This window comes from Eptatretus burgeri, chromosome 1 (genome assembly GCF_056783735.1).
Source record: "Eptatretus burgeri isolate ZD-2024b chromosome 1, Ebu_testis_v1, whole genome shotgun sequence".
Taxonomy (NCBI): domain Eukaryota; kingdom Metazoa; phylum Chordata; class Myxini; order Myxiniformes; family Myxinidae; genus Eptatretus; species Eptatretus burgeri.
The window spans coordinates 37,079,312-37,100,740 of record NC_140961.1 but is presented as its reverse complement, the minus strand read 5'-3'; the positions used below and the strand labels follow the sequence as shown (position 1 = coordinate 37,100,740).

Sequence of the window (21,429 nt, the reverse complement as noted above, 5' to 3'; positions counted from 1 at the left end):
TATTAAACTGCGTGGTTTGCCATTGTCTTCCCAGCAGTAGTTATTGCAGGAATTAGGAATTTGGCCATGTTGCTGGCGATAGCTCGCTTACTCTTTGCTAAGGACACCATGGGATGTTTAACGTCTGCTAGCTAATGCTGGCAGATGGGATGCCTATTTAATGTCCATCCAAGGGACGGCACACACATTGATGAATCACCCTGCCCATCAAACACCAGGATGACAGTTTGTAACTGGGCAGAGATTCAAATCCAGGCTCAGCAGCTTGGAGGTGAGTGTGCATACCTCTAGGCCTTACTGACACCTACTCATTAATATGAATCAAAACATGCATTTTAATACACAATCCTGCTGGATCACACTGTCAACTTTGTGTGTTAAAAATTGTACAAGAGTTTGAAATGTTTACATGTTGAAATGTACTATTTGCATTCTAAATATGTAATTGCAATGTGGGGAGAGTAAAGGATTGATATCCAAAACTGTGCATGGTTAACAGTGTGGATACATGAGATGAAAGTTGCGATTTATTTTTACAAGCAAAGTTTTTGAGATGTTGATGAGATGTAATTGATATTAAAATGCGATTATCACGTAAAGGGATGTAAAATGATCCATTATGGAAATGTGGGGATGGTGCACAGGCATGACCGACTAAATGGCTTAAAGCACATGGGCAGGAAATATATAATTAATGGTATGAAGCAAATGGCAAATGCAAGATTTTACACATTTTTATATTCTACATTAATACAAAACAAGGAGGGCTTACAAGAAACGTGATTGTGTCTTTAACACATGAGATAACTTCATTGAAATTGATAAAACAGGAAAAAAAAATTTCAAATATATATCTTTTATTGGGAATGTCATCGACCACCAATTCTGGTGGGATTCTGCATGCACTACCACCCAACCCAGCCAACCAATTCACTCATGCCTCCATCATTATTGGATGCAATCATTTTACATTTGAACCATATGTTCTTGAGACTCCCCCCCCTCCTTTTCCCAACTTTTTATGATATATATTCCTGGGTAATGTCCTTTAAAATTAGTTTCACAAATGACTTATTGACATTTTATGCCTCTGCTGACAAAGTCGCCAGAGGCTTGTTTTCGAGAAGTCCATCCGTGCTAATTACTTCTGCCACCGAAGGTGAAGGAGGTTATGTTTTCACCCCTCTCTGTCTGTCTGTCTGTTTATTTGTTTGTCTGCTTGTTTGTGTGCAGGAATATCTCAAAAAGTTGTTTACGGCTCCTAATGAAATTTGGTGGGCAGTTCGGGTGTTTGACAAGGACGAACTGATTTGATTTTGGTAAAGAGCCGGATCCGCCTTCGAGAATTATTTAAAGTGATTCTTCACCATCGAGAGATAGGGCTAAACTAATATACAACACGATATCTCAAAAAGTTGTGGACGGATTCAGATGAAATTTGGTGGACAGGTTGGTTGTGTAACCACAACGAATTGATTCAGTTTTGGTGAAGATCCGGATCTGGATACGAGAATTATTTCATTTTTAAAGTGATTCTTCATTGAAAGATTGGACCAAAAACGATATATATATATATATATATATATATATATATATATATATATATATATATATATATATATATATATATATATATATATATATATATATATATATATATATATATATATATATGTATATATATAGCATGATATTTCAAAAATGTATTGGGCCCAATATGTTCTCTTTGACCAGGCATTACTTGGTGGAGGAATGCGCTCTACCAAGTGCTCTTCTAGTTTTCTCAGTTTGCTTTGCAACCGCTTTTCTAATTGACACTAAATTTTCACCATTGGTGCATCTACTCATGTGGAATGTTTTAATGATAATTATGACATATGCCACGTGGTGTGGCAGCCATGTTGGAAAAATGCAAAAACTTTGGACATCTGTTTCTCTGAAACTGCTCCATGGACAAAATCGAAACTTGGTGCATGTCAAGTACTCCCCATGGGAAATAAGTGTGATGTTTTTTTTGATGATGTCATCGGTGGCTTTGTTATGACATCATAATTGCATACAACGAACGCTTTTTTATCCAGTCAATATGAAAAATTTTGAGGGTCATTTCAGGCTAAATTGTATGTGGGGAAAAACATTGATAACATCATCAGTCACGTGGTTCCGCAGCCCTATTTTTTTAACATAAATGCCTACAATAATAATGTGGGCGCAGGCATATGTCGAAGAGTGCCGTTCAATTTTCCTGTCATTAAAATAGATGGAAATGTAAATTTCTGGTTTGTAAGGAATCTCAGGATTGTTATTCGTAAATAGAAAAGTTATTCCATTTCTCTTTCGATTCCATCCCTCTCCCCTCAGTTCCAGAAAACGTTCATTCACTCGATCCCGCTCGCCATCTCGCTCTCGATCCCGCTCGAGGGGGCGTCATCGGCACAGCTCTTCTCCCTCCCCACAAGCATCTCCTACTCCGGTACCACCGCCATCCAACGAACTTCCACCGGTCGACCATTCTGAGAAGTCTGTCTTCTTGATTGGGCAACCTACTCTGACTCAGCCAAACATTGCAGTGGGCAGTGAGTTGTTGGGCACTGGCCATCAATCCCCCCCTGTAATCCCTGATCAATCAGCAAAACCCCAGAGTGAATCACCCTTACCTGAAGTCACTTCAACTACAAGGTGGGCATTGGAACATTTTAATTTGTATATTTCCTGTTATCGTAGCATATGTTCTACTCGAGGTAAAACCAGTTATCATTGTATTTTTTTTAACCAGATTTTTACATTCATCTTCCCCAGTTCACAAACATATAACTGTCCCTTTTTTTATGGTCATGGATGTTTCACCGCAAGTTGAATCTCCTGGTCAAAGTAACCAATAATTAGCACTTCCTTCACTCTTGTGCTGGTTTACTAACTTTATGCATGATTGAAATGCTTGGTTCATCACTTGTCATTTTTCCCTCACTCAAGGGGTTCAGGTCAGGCAAGATTAGATCTATGACTTGCTACAGGTATCATGTAAACCTGAACTAACCTGTTCCATGGTCGGGTTGTCGGCGACTAAACCATCTCCCCGACCAGGTTTTTTTTGCTGAGGAGGGTGTTTGGATATGGACACCCAGTAGGATTAAAAACAAAACCTGTCAAAGGGCGGAGGAGCTCCTTGTGAGCCAACGGCCATCTATATCTAGTGCCCAACTGTGTCCACGAACGTCCTCCTGCAGTTGGGTTACTTCTTATTAGGAGGTTGGTGGCAGGATTTGCACTCTGGCCACAGTAAAATCCTTCATTCCGCAAAACACAAAAACGCAAAGATATCTGAAAACCCACTCCGTGGGAGTACCTGCTGTGCAGCTTCCCTTCGCAGGGCAGCTCACCGGATGACGGGATTGGGGCAAAGCCTTCGGGACCCCCAATCTTTGATGATAGGAGCGAAACCACGGGGTAACATTCCCGGGTCACATTGCGGGAGAGTGTGTCGGAGTGGTGCTGAGGTGTCGTCCACCAAATGGCGGTCTCCTTGGGTTAACCTGAGGCTGTCCCTTTTGGGTTGGTGCCTGGAATGTCCTATCCATAAAGGCCCTGTCACGCCTTGATGTTTAAGCCAGCGTATGGCAAGGTCTCAAAATGTATGTAAAACGCTGGCGTACGCTGAACTATTGATGTTTTAAAAAAAAATTTGGGCATATAATAACGTGCTGGAGATATGCATAATGTATTAGTAACGTACACAGAACGTTTTAATCACATATAGATAACTTATACCAACGAATGCTGAGCATGTTGTCGGCGTTCACAACCTATGCCCAACGAAAGTGTAACTTATGCGTAGCGCAGCAGCGTATTGCCGACGATCACGTGGCGTAGGCTATTCATAGGCTGCGGCTCGACGATTCAAATCATAACCGCACTAGACATCGAAGTGTGAAGCCGCTGTCACACCTTGACGTTTTAGTCAGCGTATGCCGACGTATGAAAAATTTGCCGAACCAAGCGGGCACACGTCGAATACGTTATGGGTAAGTTTTGTATACGTTAATAGCATGCTGGCATACATCGTCATACGCAGAGTACGTCGAAATTTTCAGCATGTTGAAAATTTCTCGACGTACTCAACGCATGACACACATTCCGCATACGCTGGCAGAAGTTGTAGGCACCTTACGCGATCATTGACACACGTCGACACACGTTACTTGTACGTTACTCAAAAGTCGAAACACGTCAATGTAATGGTTCGCGTCAGTGTTCCAGACTCCCTGTTTATTTTTTTTTCTTTGGTATGACGGTGATGTTGACACTTCGATCTCTCGTGTGGTTATGATTTAAATCGTTGAGCGGCAGCCTATTAATTATATTATATTATATTATAACCGCACCAGAAATCGAAGTGTTAACATCACCGTCATACCGAAGAAAAAAAAATAAACAGGGAGTCTGGAACACTGACGCGAACCATTACATTGACGTGTTTCAACTTATGAGTAACGTACAAGTAACGTGTGTCAACGATCGCGTAACGTGCCTACAACACCTTACTCATAGGTTAGAAATAAGTTTCGGGTACGCTAAACATTACCTCGACGTGTTTCGACTTATGAGTAACTTACAAGTAACGTGTGTCAACGATCGCATAACGTGCCTACAACTTATGGCCAGCATATGCGGAACGTGTGAGTCATACGCTGGCATACGTCGAAAAATTTCAAGCATGGAAAATTTGTCTAACACTTCGGCGTACTACGACATATGCCAGCGTAATACGACGTATGCCAGCGTGCTCTTAACGTATACAAACTTACCCATAACGTATTCGACGTGTGCCAGCGTTTTAGCCAAATTTTGCATATGTCAGGCATACACTGGCTAAATTGTCAAGGTGTGACAGGGCCTGAAGAGAGGGTGATCACCTGTCTCTGTTATCATCTGAGCTCAAGCGTTTGGACATCGGTATTGCAGCACTCTCTGAGGTTCGGAGACTGGATTGCGGCGAGATCATGGCGGGTGGTTACACCTACTATTGGTCTGGTCGCTTTGATGGTTACCATGCCCAAGGAGTTGCTGAAGCTGTGTCCAATAAGCTGACTCCAATGATAATTGAGGTAATACCGGTCAACGAGCGTATTATGAGACTAAGGATTCGTCACTCCTGAGGTGTCATTTCCCTGGTCTCTGTTTATGCTCCGACTGAGGTGAGTGATCTTTCCGTGAAGGATGCATTCTACGCCACGCTCGAGTCTGTGGTTGATCAGTGCCCCAGACGAGATACACTTCTAGTCTTGGGGATTTCAATGCATCGACTGGAACTGATCGAGATGGTTATGAGACGTGTGTTCGTTCCCATGGGTCAGGAACTATGAACCAGAATAGCACTAAGTTCCTTGACTTTGCAAGAAGTCATGGACTTAGGGTGGCTGGTTCATGGTTTCAGCACCCACAAGCTCATCGCTGGACTTGGTATTCCAACGCTGGCGGTGTGGCAAAGGAAATTGACCATGTCCTCGTTGATGGTCGCTGGAGGATGATCCAGAACTGCAGGGTCAAACGCAGTGCTCAGTTCCTCAATACTGACCACCGGTTTGTTGTAGCAACTCTGAAGTTGCACCTAAAATCCAGGAGAATGGTACCATCCCAGCCGAGGCTGGATGTTGGCAAGCTAAAGGATGAGAGGGTAGCTAAGGATTTTGCGAACGAGCTGAGTGGAGATTTGGGGGGTCTGGGTGCTTTGGGAGGTCCTGAAGAGTTGTGGAGTGCCTTCAAGACCACCGTCCTTGATGTTGCCGGTGGATGTCGTGGAACTCACTGCAGGGCAAATAATAATTTTGTCTCTCAAGGGACACTGGATATGGTTGACCAGAGTCGCAGGACCAGGCTGAATGGCAGAGCTGAGCTGTTCAGGGAGCTGAGGCGTAAAACTGTACGTGCACTGAGGGTGGACAAGGAGGCCAATGTGCGAGGGATCTGTGAGGGGGTAGAGCATCACCTGTGGTCAAGGGATTCTCGTCCTGCTTACAGGGGAATTCACGCATTGCGTTCATCCAAGCCCATCCCTTGGTGTACTGCAGTTCGAGCAGAGGGTGGTAGGCTCTTGACAGAGGAGTCCGAAGTGAAGGCCCGCTGGGCCGGTTACTTTGAGCGGTTGGACCAGGCTGATCCCCCAGCTGTCGAGTTGGATGTCAAGGGTGTTACATTCCCTGTTGCTGACCCTCCAATCAACTGTGGTCCGCCTTCGCTTGTGGAAACACAGGCTGCAGTGAACTAGTTGAAATGGGGTAAAGCTCCAGGGATCTGTGGCATCCATGCTGAACTTCTCAAGGCTGGTGGAAATGCTGCACTCGTGTCGTTGCATGCAGTTTTGTGCTCTGCCTGGAACACAGGCATCATCCCAACTGATTGGAAGAGGGGCCTTGTTGTCCCTCTCTGGAAAGGGAAGGGTGATCGCCAAGACTGCAACAACTACCGAGGGGTGACTCTGCTCTCAGTGCCGGGCAAGGTCTTTGCTCGGATAATTCTTGATCGGGTTCGCCACCATCTGCTTGAGCACCAGTGTCCAGAGCAGTCAGGCTTTACACCAAGGAGGTCAATGATTGACCGTATCCTTGCTCTTCGGGTCTTCACCGAATGCAGGCAAGAGTTTCGGCAGGGGCTGCTTGCAGCCGATGTTGATCTCTGTGAAGCATTCGATTCCGTGAATCGGGATGCCCTCTGAAGGATTCTTGGTCTTCGTGGGGTGCCACGAAAATTGATCGATCTGATGTCTGAACTCTCCTCTGGTACTGAGAGTGCTGTGAGATGTAGTGGTACCATCTCTGACTTATTTTCAGTTGTTACCGGAGTTCGTCAGGGTGTGTACTGGCCCCCACACTTTTCAGCACTTGTATGGACTGGATTCTAGGGAGGATGTCGGAGAGATCAAGCTGCGGTTCATCATTTGGGAATGTCAAGATCTCGGACCTTGATTTTGCAGATGATGCAGTCATCTTTGTTGAGACTTTAGATATCCTTTTGGGGGCCCTCGAGGTGCTGAATGAGGAATCTGAGCTGCTGGGATTACGGGTTTCCTGGGTCAAAACTAAGATCCAGGCTTTCAATGATATCTTTGATGCTGCTGTTCTGTCTGTGCCTGTTTGTGGTGAGGATGTTGAGGTCGTGGAGAGATTCACTTACCTTGGTTGTGATATTCATGTCTCTGCTGGCTGTGAGCTGGAGATCAATAGACGTCTGGGTCTGGCCTGGGGAGTCATGGATTCACTGGATCATGGGGTGTGGCATTGCCGGTACCTGTGCGGGAGGACGAATGTCCGAGTCTTCAGGTCCTTGGTTCTTCCAGTCTTGCACTGTGGATGCGTGACTTGGACTCTGACCAAGGATCTGAGACAGAGACTTGATTCCTTTAGTACCAGGTCTCTTTGGAGAATCCTTGGCTATTGCTGGTCGGACTTTGTGTCCAACGAGCGTCCAATGTGACTTTGTGTCCAATGAGAGAGACTCAAATGAGATTTGTTACCTGCATAGTCTGTGAGCGTCAGCAGCGGCTGTATGGACATGTGGCTCATTTTCCTGACTCTGATCCTGCTCACCAGATTCTCTCAGTGAGGGAGTCTCGTGAGTGGAGGAAGCCAATGGGCCGACCACGTGCCTCGTGGTTGCAGCAGGTTGATCGGCATCTCATGGAGATGGGGGTGGGCTAGGTATCTTCCTGGGAGATGGCCAGACGGAGGCCCCTGGAGTGCCGGCGGAAAGTGGACGCAGCGACGCGCTACTCTGGTGCGTTTTTTCAGGTTTCTTGTGGTAACTGCTGGGCAATGGCAACAGGTGTTTGAGTCACTGTTAAGGGGTTCAGTGATCCAGGCTTTCAATGACATCTTTGATGCTGCTGTCCTGTCTGTGCCTGTTTGTGGTGAGGATGTTGAGGTCGTGGAGAGATTAATTTACCTTGTCAGTCATAGGGGTTCAGGATTAAAAGCGGGGTTAAGCAATTGGTTCATGTCTGTCTTGTCAGTTTATGATTGAGGAACAGCTTATTTAAATTGAATGGTACAGTGTATTTTGTACATGAATGTGAACATGAATAGGAAGATAAGTCTTGTTTTACCGTACTTTTTCTCTGAATTCGTCCCGATTGCACATGCGTCGAGAGGAGTGAGATAATATTTTTTACTCTTGTCTTTTTGCAGTCAAATAAAATTGATAAATCATTCCAAACAGAAAACGTACTGTTTTTTACGATGTCATAATGCACACACACACAACAGGCATGAATAACTCATGTAATGTGTTCGATAGGGTTGTGTCATAGACACTACAGAAAGAAAATGGTGGTAAAACCTGGAATTCATTTATTTATATGTCTTTTACAATCTTTATTTTTATTTTAATTCAATTACATACCTGAACACTGTCGTACACAAATCGTCTGTCATAATACTTCCAACAACCTCCGGTTTTGCACTACAATTTAAAAAAGAGTGAGAATTGCTTTGCAATCCAAGTCCCTTTGCTAACCCACCGTGTTTGGGTTTAGTCGGCGAAATCAAAGGAAAAGCAATTTCCGTTTAATGATATTTTTTGGACTATAAACCAATAACGACAACTGGGATAACCAACCAGAGATAAAAATTAGTTTCCTTTCATGCACACTTGAGCTGATACTGGAACAATAATGAACAAGAAGAACCCTCTAACGCACTGTGTTTGGTTCCTTTCTCGGCTTTGCCTATTTCGTATTAAATAACCTCATGTACAGTGCCTTCAGAAAGTATTCACACCACTCGACTTTTGTCACATTTTGTTGTATTACAGCCTGAATTTAAAATGGGTTACATTTAAACTTTTTATCACTGATCTATACAGAATTTTTAAGCAAAAATGCCATAACGTCGACATCAAAAATGGCATAACTCTTTGCGATGACACTCCAAATTGAACTCGGGTGCATCCAATTTCCTTTGATCATCCTTGATATGTCTTGATTGGAGTCCACCTGTGGCCAATTCAATTGATTGGACATGATTTAGAAAGAAACAAACCTTTCTATATAAGGTCCCACAGTTGACAGTGCATGTCAAAGCAGAAACTCTACCATGAAGTCCAAGGAACTGTCCGTAGAACTCCGAGATATAATTGTGAGGAGGCATTGATCTGGGGAAGAGTATAAAACAATTTCTGGGAGTGTTGAAAGCTCCCAACAACACAGTGAGCTCCATCATCAGAAAATGGAAAGAATATGGAACTTTGCAGACTCTTCCTAGAGCTTGCCGTCCGACCAAACTGAGCAACTGGGAAAGAAGGACCTTGGATAGGAAGGTGACCAAGAACCCAATGACCACTCTGATAGTACTACAGAGTTCCTTGGCTGAGATGGGAGAACCTGCTGGAAGGAAAACAATCTCTGCAGCACTTCACACATCTTGGCTTCATGGGAGAGTGGTCAGATGGAAGCTACTCCTGAGAGGAAGGCACATGACAGCACACCTGGAGTTATCAAAAGGCATGTGAAAGACTCTGAGAGCATGAAGCAAGAGATTCTGTGTTCTGATGAGACGAAAAATTAACTCGTTGGCCTGAATGCAAAGTGCTATGTCTGGCAGAAGCGCTACGTCTTGCAATGGTGGTGCATGATTTCATTGGGTTGGAGTCAGGACAACTGTCCAACCAATTGGTTTAAAGCAGTGGAGTGGAGTCAAGGCAGCTGAATGCTGACCCATGTATAATATGTGATATTTTCCAGTTTTAAAAATGGCATTTCTCTGAAAAATTGACAAAACTCCCTGAAACTTGAACTTATTCTGTGACTCATCGTAATAAAACCATGTACCAAGTTTCAGTTTTTTATGTCAATTTGTATGGGGAAAAAAGTCTGAAAAACCACAGGTGGGATATATGAGGCGCAAACCTATACTCCCCTCCGGTGAAACCGGGAGGGGACTAATAAAGGTTCAATGGGGGGTGGTGTGTAAGGGTGGTATTTGGGACTGCTTCTGGTCTACTTCAATAGCATTAAACTTTCAGGTTTTTAATTTATTTTGACGATCGTTAAAATAATTGTTTTATTAAAATTGGAGTAACTGCACAGGGTTTCATGTTCTATGAACTCTAGTTTTATTTTGTACAAAATTTTTTTTTTAATTTCAAGCTTGAAATGACTGGCTTGCCCTTTGTGGCAGCGACAGTGTCAAGGTGGACGGTCATTCTGGAGGGCCTATCGTCGTCGCCGAGAGCAAAGAGGTGGTTGTGCAGGAAAAAAGCCAAGAGAAGGAACGAAAGAAACCAAGACATCACTCTCACTCACACTCTCATTCTCGCTCACGCTCACGCTCGCGCAGACGTCGTCATCGCTCACGTTCCCGGTAGGTTTCCTCTCCATTCTAGCTCTAGTTTACATGTTTATATTTTCTTTTATTCACACATGCATGAATGTTGTTCAACATTGCTTTCAAAATTTGCTGTCCTTTGGTTGAGACATTTTGGTCACAATGTAAAGGCATGTTGGTGAAAAGTTTCCATTGCTGCTTCATGTATATGCTGTTTCCACACAAAAGCCATGCTTGAGCAATATTGCGTGAACTGAATCGCATGGTGTCTTGGGTATGCTTTTGATGTGAAAAGGGTACATATGTGGTGCGAACAGCCAAGCGATCACACCTTGTGCCAAAATGATCACAGTTTCTGTTTTCATTGATGATAACAGTGTTATCTCTTTCATTGTGAGGTATTTGGTGTACATCCAAGCTAATCAGCTTTTCCACTCTCCTACTCGTATCAGGTCGCGCTCTAGGCATCGTGGTTCCCCTCGTCGGCGACGAGTCTCCCCACGGCACCGCAGCCCACCGCGTTACCATTCCACCCACCGACAATCTCCGCGCCGCTATCGCCGTCCTATATCACATGGACGCAGCCACAGGAGGTCTGCTCGTTCTCCTCCACCTCTCCGTCGCAGGTATTCCTTACTTGACTGACCAGACTGTTTGGTCTTACGGTCTTGGTATAGACCATTTACCATGATGACACCATCTCACATAATATTCAACACATCTGCCATATTGTGTAGCAAGTTAATCGGAGCAAATATTGTATGCTTCAGAATATTGTCAATAACCAAACAAGTTTGTGTCAATAATGTAAATTGAAATTAAACCACAAGTCGGTTATGTTAACTTGAAGAGGCTTTAGACTCATTCTCAATATAAATATGCGATTAAATGGAAATTGATTGATTGGGAGAAAAACCTCCCCATTCTACAAATTATGTGGGGCCTTCACAAAGATCTCTGAATGAGTTACATTAGTCCAAAAAATAAACATTTTAAACGTCCTCAAGCAAAATGCATTGGGCCCAAGATGGACACTCTTCTTAGTACTCTCAGAGCTCTGACACTCACCACCAGGGACTAGTGGGGTGAGCATGCCTGTGGTGAAACACCAGGGCCGTGAGACTTTGCGTGATTTCCGAAAACGATTATTTTAGCTGTTACACCATTGATTTGCGCTGTTCAGTTGGAACTGGAATTACCGTGGTTGCTGACACCAAACTTGTCCTCAAATTGAGCATAGCACCTGTGTTTATGGTGCATCCATTCCTATAGTAGTACCTCGTCCAATACCTGCATCAATATCTTTTTAAGTATCTCACTCTGTTGGGTGTGTGTAATATGTATGAAGTCTGGTCACCTGAGTATCATGATGGAATGAAGAAGGGCATAAGGCATCTGTATGTATAAATACACTCAATTATTTGTCCATTAAGTCATGACAAGGTCACAGTGTCATTGCAATTGATATGAAAATCTTCCGATTCTCCAACAGCCCCATCTCAAAATCACCAATTTGGATTCTGACGTCACTCCACCTTGGGGACATGCTGCTCCTGCTCTCCCAACAATGGATGGAGTCCCTCAATGTCAGATATGAGATCAGGGCTGTCTCTTTGGGCATGTCTCGTGCTTTCGATACAGTCTGGCATCCTGCCTTGCTCTCCAAACTGTCTGCCAATGGAATCCAAGGCCAACTGCACTCTTAGATTACCGACTTCCTCCCCTCTTGTAGTGAACGTGTGAACTCTCAACAGAGCCCTTTCATCTCCTCTCCATGTGAATGCTGGAGTACCCTAAAGTACTCTTCTAGGCCCCATATTATTCCAAATCTTCATCAACGATCTCCCTGACCTTCTGGAAAATCCCCTTTATCTATTTTCTGATGACTCCACCCTCTGCCATGACATACCTCATCCTTCAGACAAGCAGGCAGCAGCCTCTTCCCTCTCTTCAGACCTTGACAGAATCACAAACTGGTTCAAACACTTGGAATATGTCTTTCAATCCTGACAAATCTCACACACACACACACACACACACACACACACACACACACACACACACACACACACACACACACACACACACACACACACACACACACACACACACACACACACACACACACACTCTCACACATCTCTCTCTCTCTCTCTCTCTCTCTCTCTCTCTCTCTCTCTCTCTCTCTCTCTCTCTCTCTCTCTCTCTCTCTCTCTCTCTCTGTCTCTCTCTCCCCCCCAAAAAGGACTCCCTGGCAAACCCTCCTATCTACTTTTTCAATGGGGAACCCAAATTCTCAGACCACCTTGATGCTAATCTATCCCTGATACCCTACAAAATAGATACGATGAGTCCTTTTCCGATTTCCAAATTATAAAGTCAGTAAATCTGCGATTAAAGGTCAAAATCTTCTTCTTCTTCTTCTTCTCAGGATTAGCCACGACGTCGCACCCAGAAGTTGACCGTCATATCTTTACTGTCTTCAGGTTACATAGCGGTACGATTTAACTCAAATGGTGAATAATTTTAAATTTTCCACAAGTATGCCGAGTCGATGCATCCTTGGTGCTTGTATAATAATGCAATCTGAGATGATTTCATGCTACACCAATGGCTGGAAGACCCTAAGTTTGCTAGAAATTGGACGAGCTTTGTCCAAAATACCCAAGTGTGGATTGGGCCTATAAAATGTTTGATTTTGTACTCGGAACATTTTACAAAGCGTTGTTATGAATCAGCAGAGATGGCTGGATCTTGTAGTTATCCCTCACGATTGAGAGAGAGGAAGCCATCGCCACGATTATGCGGAAGAGACAGCCATCTCTTGAAACTAACACCATCTTTACCAAGTTACCAGCATATGCACACAGATGGTTAGAACAGTGACTCAAACACCTGTTGCCATTGCCTGGCAGTTACCACAAGAGCACCAAAAAATAATTTTCTATTATGAACACAAATTTCAGCAAATCAAATGAACCACTGTCTCTTTATAGTGGAGAGAAAGTATGTATGTGTCATCATCTACTATTCTGAGAGGATTTGACCAAGGAAGCTAGTCCTGAAATAATGAACTTTTTTATTTTATTTTAGCTGTTACACCATTGATTTGCGTTACACCATCCCCAAAGCTAAAACTTTCAGGGTACCCCCTCCACCATCCCCCATCAACTATCACCCCCACAATCCCCTATCAACCATCACCCCCACAATCCCCCATCAACCATCACCCCCACAATCTCCCATCAATCATCACCCCCACAATCCCCCATCAATCATCACCCCCACAATCCCCATCAACCATCACCCCCACAAATCCCCCATCAACCATCACCCCCACAAATCCCCCATCAACCATCACCCCCACAATCCCCCATCAACCATCACCCCCACAATCCCCCATCAACCATCACCCCCACAATCCCCCATCAACCATCACCCCCACAATCCCCCATCAACCATCACCCCCACAATCCCCCATCAACAATCACCCCCACAATCCCCCATCAACCATCACCCCCACAATCCCCCATCAACCATCACCCCCACAATCTCCCATCAACCATCACCCCCACAATCTCCCATCAACCATCACCCCCACAATCCCTCATCAAACATCACCCCCACAATCCCCCATCAACCATCGCCCCCACAATCCCCCATCAACCATCACCCCCACAATCAACCATCAACCATCCCACACCACCCCCCACTCCCCTCCACCATCACTCCCACAATATCCACCATCACCCCACACTCCCTCCTCTGCGGTGGGCCATCGACATCTCACGGACATGACATGGACACAAATGGCATCCCGGGAAAGTATGAAACGGGAAGATCCTGTAACATACAAGGCACCAGGTCAGCCTGCGACGGTGGAGCAAATCATTCATCACCCATTTTTGCCATGGTGTCCAAGTGTGCTGGACAGTTTCCGTGCTGCCGCGTGATGATAGGTATTTCTGCTCAAGTTTTATATATAAACCGATTTATCAATTCATATAAAATGCTTCCCTTATAAACTGTCGATTAAACAAAAAGCAAAACCAACCGAGTTAACATGCGACCGGCGCTTTGATATTTTTAACGCCTCCATCTTCACTGCCGCCTTCTTCTTCTGAATCGTTCGCACAAGGCTCAAAACTATGTGGCTCCACAATTTCCCCGAAAGCATTTCCATCATTAATTTTGTCTCGAACCGTTTCTTCAAAATCCCACCGATCAGTTTCATCAGTATCATCAGACAGTGGAATCGGTATCGGAATCCAAGCTCGAAATCCAGTACACTATTTTTCTCTATGTGAAGCCACCGTTCAGATCAATGTGATTTAAAGGTGATGTCACTGCCAAAATCGAAAATCGACATTCCGGGGCCTTTTGCAACACTTTGTGATTGGCAAAAAAAATGTGTTTAAGTTTCCATTAAACAATAGTCTTGGGGAAGTTCAGTCACTCAAACTTTCTAGTCTCACAATCAGCCATGATATTTCTTGGGCAAACCACATTTCAAAATTGCCCTCCACTGCCAGTCCGCCGACAGGGTATCGTGTGTCGTACAAAGTCCTTCCTTGGCACACCTAAACTGCGATCCACCTATAAGGCCTTCATCTGCAGCTTGATGGAGTACTGCTCTACCCTCTGGGCTGGCACCCCTGCCTCACACCTTGCTCAGCTTGATGCCATGGAAACCAAGGCCTTCAAGATAATTGAAATCTCCTGTGATGAAACTGAGTCCATGGACCGATCACTTCCCCATCACAGACAGGTCGGTGCTCTCAGTCTTCTTCCGCCTCCTTTCTTTTTTGCATGCTTTGTCTCCCGAGGATTCTGCATGGCACACGTGGTCAATCAACCCCTTTCTGGTGAAACTCCCAAAATCCAGAATCACTCACCTCCACTCATTCGTTCCTTCCCCTCCCACATGTGGAATTAACTTCCACATTCTCCTCAATCTCATTCAACCCTCCAGATCTTCTAGAGAGCTGTTCACTACCATCTCAGATCATTCCCCATCCAAAACCTTTATCTTTTCTACCCTCATGATCTCCCCTCCCCCACCCTCAAGCCCACCTTCCAAATTTTTAGTTTTTCCTTACTGAGAGTTTGCTTATGTAGCCACCTTGTCCACCCCATTCATTCCCTACCCCTCATTCCTTCCCACACCCATTATTTGTTCAAGTCTGCCTCTACTTTGTCCTTCAACCCTGCTGTTGGTGTTTTCCCACTCTCTATTGTTGCTTTTTTGTTTCATCCTGATCTGATCAGTGTACTATCTCTTCCACGAGCCTTGACCTTGTATCAAAGAAAAAATATCCAGAGGCGAAGGAGTGACCCCACAGGCAGATATTTCTCTTCCAGTCCACTTTTATGATAAAAACACCAGCCTATTCAAGCCCCACCCCCAGCGGACGGATAAATCATAATTATTTGGACGTATCTTCTTTTTCATGCCAATTCAACAAATTTGAATAGAGCAAAAAATGCATGTGAACATTTTCCGCACTGTAATACCGGATTAAACGACTTGGGCATCTTGGCATCATTCCTCGTATCTGGCTGCATACTTGGCTACTTTGGTCCCAGCATTCTGGGTACGTGATCATATTTTGTCCTGAACATTTTATCAAGTGACTCTTCTCGTTTTATATTTTGGAGTCTTTCTTTGTGTTTCCCTGCTTATCTCATCTTGCCTTATCTTTTCAGACGGAGGTCACGCTCACCATCCCACAGTCCATCTTCATCTCGGTCTCCACGTCGACGTCAAGAAAAGCGACGCTCTCTCTCTGCTCCTCGCTCGGTATCGCCCAAAGAGTTGATAAGTAAGAGAGGAATTATGGGGATGTCTCTTTATAAGTTGGGATGTATATATACTGAAATGCAGAAGAAACTTACCACTTGTTTGAAATGTAATAAAATTGTAACAGTTCAAAATAAAACAAACCAACAATTGCTAATTGAAACATTGGTATTTTATTGATGACATGTCAAGTTTTTGACCAAGATACACCATCTCATAAGTTTGTTCTACAGTACAGAACAGCACAGGGTGCAATGTCAGTCCCCTTTCAATAGCGTGTGTGTGGCCACCATTGTTTTGGATACAGGCAGTGCATCATCGGTGCATACTGCCTACCAGTCTTTAGATGGATTGCTGCTGGATTCTGTCCCACTCAGTCCTCAATGTCTGAAGCCATCTGACTTAGGACCATCTGCCTATCCTGCCTTGCAGTGGTGACTCTTGGCCTCCCTGATCGAGGTCTGTCATCTGCAGAGTTGTGGAGGGTGTCTCTGTCCACCAGGGCCGATATCGTCTGGTGTGAACAGCCAAGGCGACATGCCACCTCACGGTAGCTCAATCCGCCTTGCAGTATGCCCAAGGCACACTGCCGTTGATCCCTTGACAATCATGGCATGTTGATTGAAATGCCCATTTTGCACTGGCCTTTTTAAAGCCAATATCAAGACATCACGTGCAGCTCATTAAAATCATCCCTTACCCCTTGGCTAATCACTGACAGGCTGTTCAACAGCTGTGCTATGAAGTGACCATTGAAGGTTCAAGTGACCATCCGTGACCGTTTTGTCTGACAGTGAGGACACTATTGTCCACAAATAAGTTCACACATTTACTACACGCAGTGTTATTGTTGATATTTGAAGGTTTAAAAGGTGGTAAGTTTCTTTTGCGTTTCAGTATAGTATGATAAGGGAGAAATCATAAAACCATCTGGATCGATGGATGAATTGACAGGATTGAAGAAGTAGGACAGAGAATGTCAGGTGATGATGTACCCGTGTGATGATGAAAAGATAGGTTAGGGTATTTAGTTTTAATATTTTTTTGAACAAATTTGTAAAACCTCAACCCAAGTTTCTTTAATCGGGGATCATCATTGTTTTTTTGTTTTTTTGCAATCGATCGGCGAGTTTACGGTTACGGGTTGCATGGCAATTGTTGCGAGATAGTTTTGTTTAAAGTTGTCTTGTTTTCAGGTATTCCCAAGGCTGGCCCAGTTGGGAATGCTTCTCCATCCAAATCAGAGTCCTCGGCCTCAAGTAAGCAAGATTGTAATCTCAGTTGTTATCAGGTTTTGTGTTTTTTCAGATGTAGTTGCTCATGGTGCGCTGCTGCTGTGGTGTTTTTCCTTTTGAACCATTAAATGAGCAAGTATTTTGAGCATGTGGATTTCTTTGATTTTATGCCGCAATCATTCAATGTCAGGTATGAGGTGCAATTTTTCCCTGAATTATTGTTTCTCTTACACAGATGAAGACAGAAAGGGGGCGAATCTTACTTCTGTGCAGCAGAGACGGCGATATCGAAGACAGAACCAGGAGTCGTCCTCAGGTAGGCTAACAACTGATCTTGGATGGAATATTTGTCCCTGTTAAAATTGATGTCGGGCTGTGTTGGGGAAGAAGTTCGTTTATTTTGTTAAAGTTTTATATAAGTTGATGAGAGGATGTTTATCACTATGGGAGGAATACAAAGGTGTGGCTGACACTTGGCAATAAAGACATTTCCACATGTTAAACAAGCGATCCAATGACTTGTCGCTTCATTTATTCTGAAAAGGTGAAAATACCAAGGGTCTTGACTCTACAGCCTGCAGCTCATGGGTTACTTTGAATTTGTCCTGATATTTATATTTGGCCTTTATTGAGTGTACCAGACTCACTGGTGTCATGGTTCAAATCAACTGTTAGAACATCCGCTCTGAGTCTCGGAGGTCGGTGGTTCCAACCCCGGCTAAGACTTTATAAAGAAATGGTATGTGTTGCTTCCTTGTTCGACATTCAGCATTTAAGGGGGGAAAGGCACTGGTAAACAACCTAGTATAACCTCTGCCAAGAAACTGCTTTGGTAGCACCAACATTCTGTAAAGAGTGTCAGGTCAGGTCAGGTATGGGAGCATGTGCCAGAACAGCACGTCGCTGCGTCCACTTTCCGCCGGTACTCCAGGGGCCTCCGACTGGCCATCCCCCAGGCAGATGCCAGGCCCATCCCCATCTCCTTGAGATGATGGTAAACCTGTTGCAACCATGAGGCACGTGGTCGACCCACTGGCCTCCTCCACTCATGAGACTCCCTCGCTGAGAGAATCTGGTGAGCAGGATCAGAGTCAGGAAAACGAGCCACATGTCCATACAGCCGCAACTGACGCTCACGGACTATGCAGGTAACAAATCTCATCCGAGTCTCTCTCAGCAACCGCTCGTTGGACACAAAATCCGACCAGCGATAGCCAAGGATTCTCCGAAGAGACCTGGTACCAAAGGAATTAAGTCTCCGTCTCAGATCCTTGGTCAGAGTCCAAGTCTCGCTCCCATAGAGCAAGACTGGAAGTACCAAGGACCTGAAGACTCGGACTTTCGTCCTCCCGCACAGGTACCGGCAGCGCCACACCCCATGATCCAGTGAATCCATGACTCCCCAGGCCCGACCCAGACGTCTATTGACCTCTGACTCGCAGCCAGCAGAGACATGAATATCACTGCCAAGGTAAGTGAATCTCTCCAGGACCTCAACATCCTCACCACAAACAGACACAGACAGGACAGCAGCATCCAAGATGTCACCGAAAGCCTGGATCTTAGTTTTGACCCAAGAAACCCGTAATCCCAACGGCTCCGACTCCTCATTCAGCACCTCGAGGGCCCCCAAGAGGATGTCTAAAGTCTCCGCAAAGATGACTGCATCATCTGCAAAGTCAAGGTCCGAGATCTTGACATTCCCAAATGACGCACCGCAACTTGATCTCTCCGACATCCTCCCTAGAATCCAGTCCATACAAGTGCTGAAAAGTGTGGGGGCAAGTACACATCCCTGACGAACTCCAGTAACAACTGGAAATAAGTCAGAGATGGTACCACCACACTTCACAGCACTCTCAGTACCAGAGTAGAGTTCAGACATCAGATCGATCAGTTTTGGTGGCACCCCACGAAGACCAAGAATCCTCCAGAGGACATCCCGATTCACTGAATCTAATGCTTTACAGAGATCAACATAGGCTGCAAGCAGCCCCTGCCGAAACTCTCGTCTGCGTTCGGTGAGGACACGAAGTGCAAGGATACGGTCAATCGTTGACCTCTTTGGTGTAAAGCCTGACTGCTCTGGACGCTGGTGCTCAAGCAGATGGTGGCGAACCCTATCGAGAATTATCCGAGCAAAGACCTTGCCCGGCACTGAGAGCAGCGTCACCCCTCAGTAGTTGTTGCAGTCTTGGCGATCACCCTTCCCTTTCCAGAGAGGGACAACAAGGCCCCTCTTCCAGTCAGTTGGGATGATGCCTGTGTTCCAGGCAGAGCACAAAACTGCATGCAACGACACGAGTGCAGCATTTCCACCAGCCTTGAGAAGTTCGGCATGAATGCCACAGATCCCTGGAGCTTTGCCCCGTTTCAACTGGTTCACCGCAGCCCGTGTTTCCACAAGCGTAGGTGGACCACAGTTAATTCGAGGGTCAGCAACAGGGATTGTAACACCCTTGACGTCCAACTCGACAGTTGGGGGATCAGCCTGGTACAACCGCTCAAAGTAACCGGCCCAGCGAGCCTTCACTTCAGACTCCTCTGTCAAGAGCCTACCACTCTCTGCTCGAACTGTAGTGCTCCGAGGGATGGGCTTGGATGAACGTAATGCACGAATTCCCCTGTAAGCGGGACGAGAATCACCTGTCCACAGGTGATGCTCTACCCCCTCACAGATTCCTCGCACATAGGCCTCCTTGTCCACCCTCAGTGCACGTACAGTTTTACTCCTCAGCTCCCTGAACAGCTCAGCTCTGCCATTCAGCCTGGCCCTGCGACTCTGGTCAATGGTATCCAGTGTCCCTTGAGAGACAAAATTCTTCTTTGCCCTGCGGTGAGCTCCAAGGCATCCACCGGCAACATCAAGGACGGTGGTCTTGAAGGCGCTCCACAACTCTTCAGGACCCCCCAAAGCACCCAGACCCCCCCAAGTGTCCACTCAGCCTGTTCGCAAACTCCTCAGCTACTCTCTCATCCCTGAGCTTGGCAACATCCAGCCTCGGCTGGGATGGTACCATTCTCCAGGATTTAAGGTGCAGCTTTAGAGTTGCTACAACAAGCCTGTGGTCAGTATTGAGGAACTGAGCACTCCGGTAGACCCTGCAGTTCTGGATCATCCTCCAACGACCGTCAATGAGGACATGGTCAATATCCTTTGGCACACCGCCAGCGTTGGAATACCAAGTCCAGCGATGAGCTTGTGGGCACTGAAACCATGAACCAGCCACCCTAAGTCCATGACTTCTTGCAAAGTCAAGGAACTTAGTGCCATTCTGGTTCATAGTTCCCGACCCATGGGGACCAACACACACCCCATAACCGTCCCTATCAGTTCCAGTCGATGCATTGAAATCCCCCAAGACTAGAAGTGTATCTCGTCTGGGGCACTGATCAACCACAGACTCGAGTGTGGCGTAGAATGCATCCTTCACGGTGAGATCACTCGCCTCAGTCGGAGCATAAACAGAGACCAGGGAAATGACACCGAAGGAGTGACAAAACCTTAATCTCATAATACGCTCGTTGACCGGTGTTACCGGTCATAATACAATTATCATTGGGGTCAGCTTATTGGACACAGCTACAGCAACTCCTTGGGTATGGTAACCATCAGAGCGACCAGACCAATAGTAGGTGTAACCACCCACCATTATCTCGCCGCAATCCGGTCTCCGAACCTCAGAGAGAGCTGCAATCCCGATGTCCAAACGCTTGAGCTCAGATGATAACAGAGACAGGTGATCATCCTCTCTTAGGGATAGGACATTCCAGGCACCCACCCGAAGGGACCGCCTCAGGTTAACCCAAGGAGACCGCCGTCTGGTGGACGACACCAGATATATGTGGTGTAAAGAGTGTGGTACAAGTTTATTATTTATTTTCCTTAAGTAAAAAATTATATTGTTGCGGATTCGCGCCCGCCGGCGTGCGAACGGCCACGTAACTCGAATCGCGGCACGTCGCCCACCGGACGGACAATCCAGTCGTGACCCTCTCGGACTAACGCCGGGAACCAGTCACGGGTGGACCTTTCGGTCTCACCGCGATCGAGCCAATCGGCCCCCGCGTGGGATAG

The 21,429-nt window shown here is 45.5% G+C and overlaps 1 protein-coding gene across 4 annotated transcripts in view; it reads left to right on the top strand.

Moving 5' to 3' along the window:
- Positions 1-21,429, top strand: part of LOC147034257 (uncharacterized) — an 88,457-nt gene that overhangs the window by 27,638 nt on the left and 39,390 nt on the right. For 3 of the 4 annotated variants that reach the window (XM_085879503.1, XM_085879522.1, XM_085879529.1), the window contains 6 exons: positions 2,362-2,679; positions 10,170-10,352; positions 10,769-10,942; positions 16,023-16,138; positions 17,313-17,375; positions 17,587-17,667. In XM_085879503.1, coding sequence (XP_085735629.1) covers positions 2,362-2,679; positions 10,170-10,352; positions 10,769-10,942; positions 16,023-16,138; positions 17,313-17,375; positions 17,587-17,667 — 935 coding nt within the window. The remainder of the gene's footprint in view (positions 1-2,361; positions 2,680-10,169; positions 10,353-10,768; positions 10,943-16,022; positions 16,139-17,312; positions 17,376-17,586; positions 17,668-21,429) is intronic. The other variant, XM_085879513.1, reaches the window with a different exon arrangement.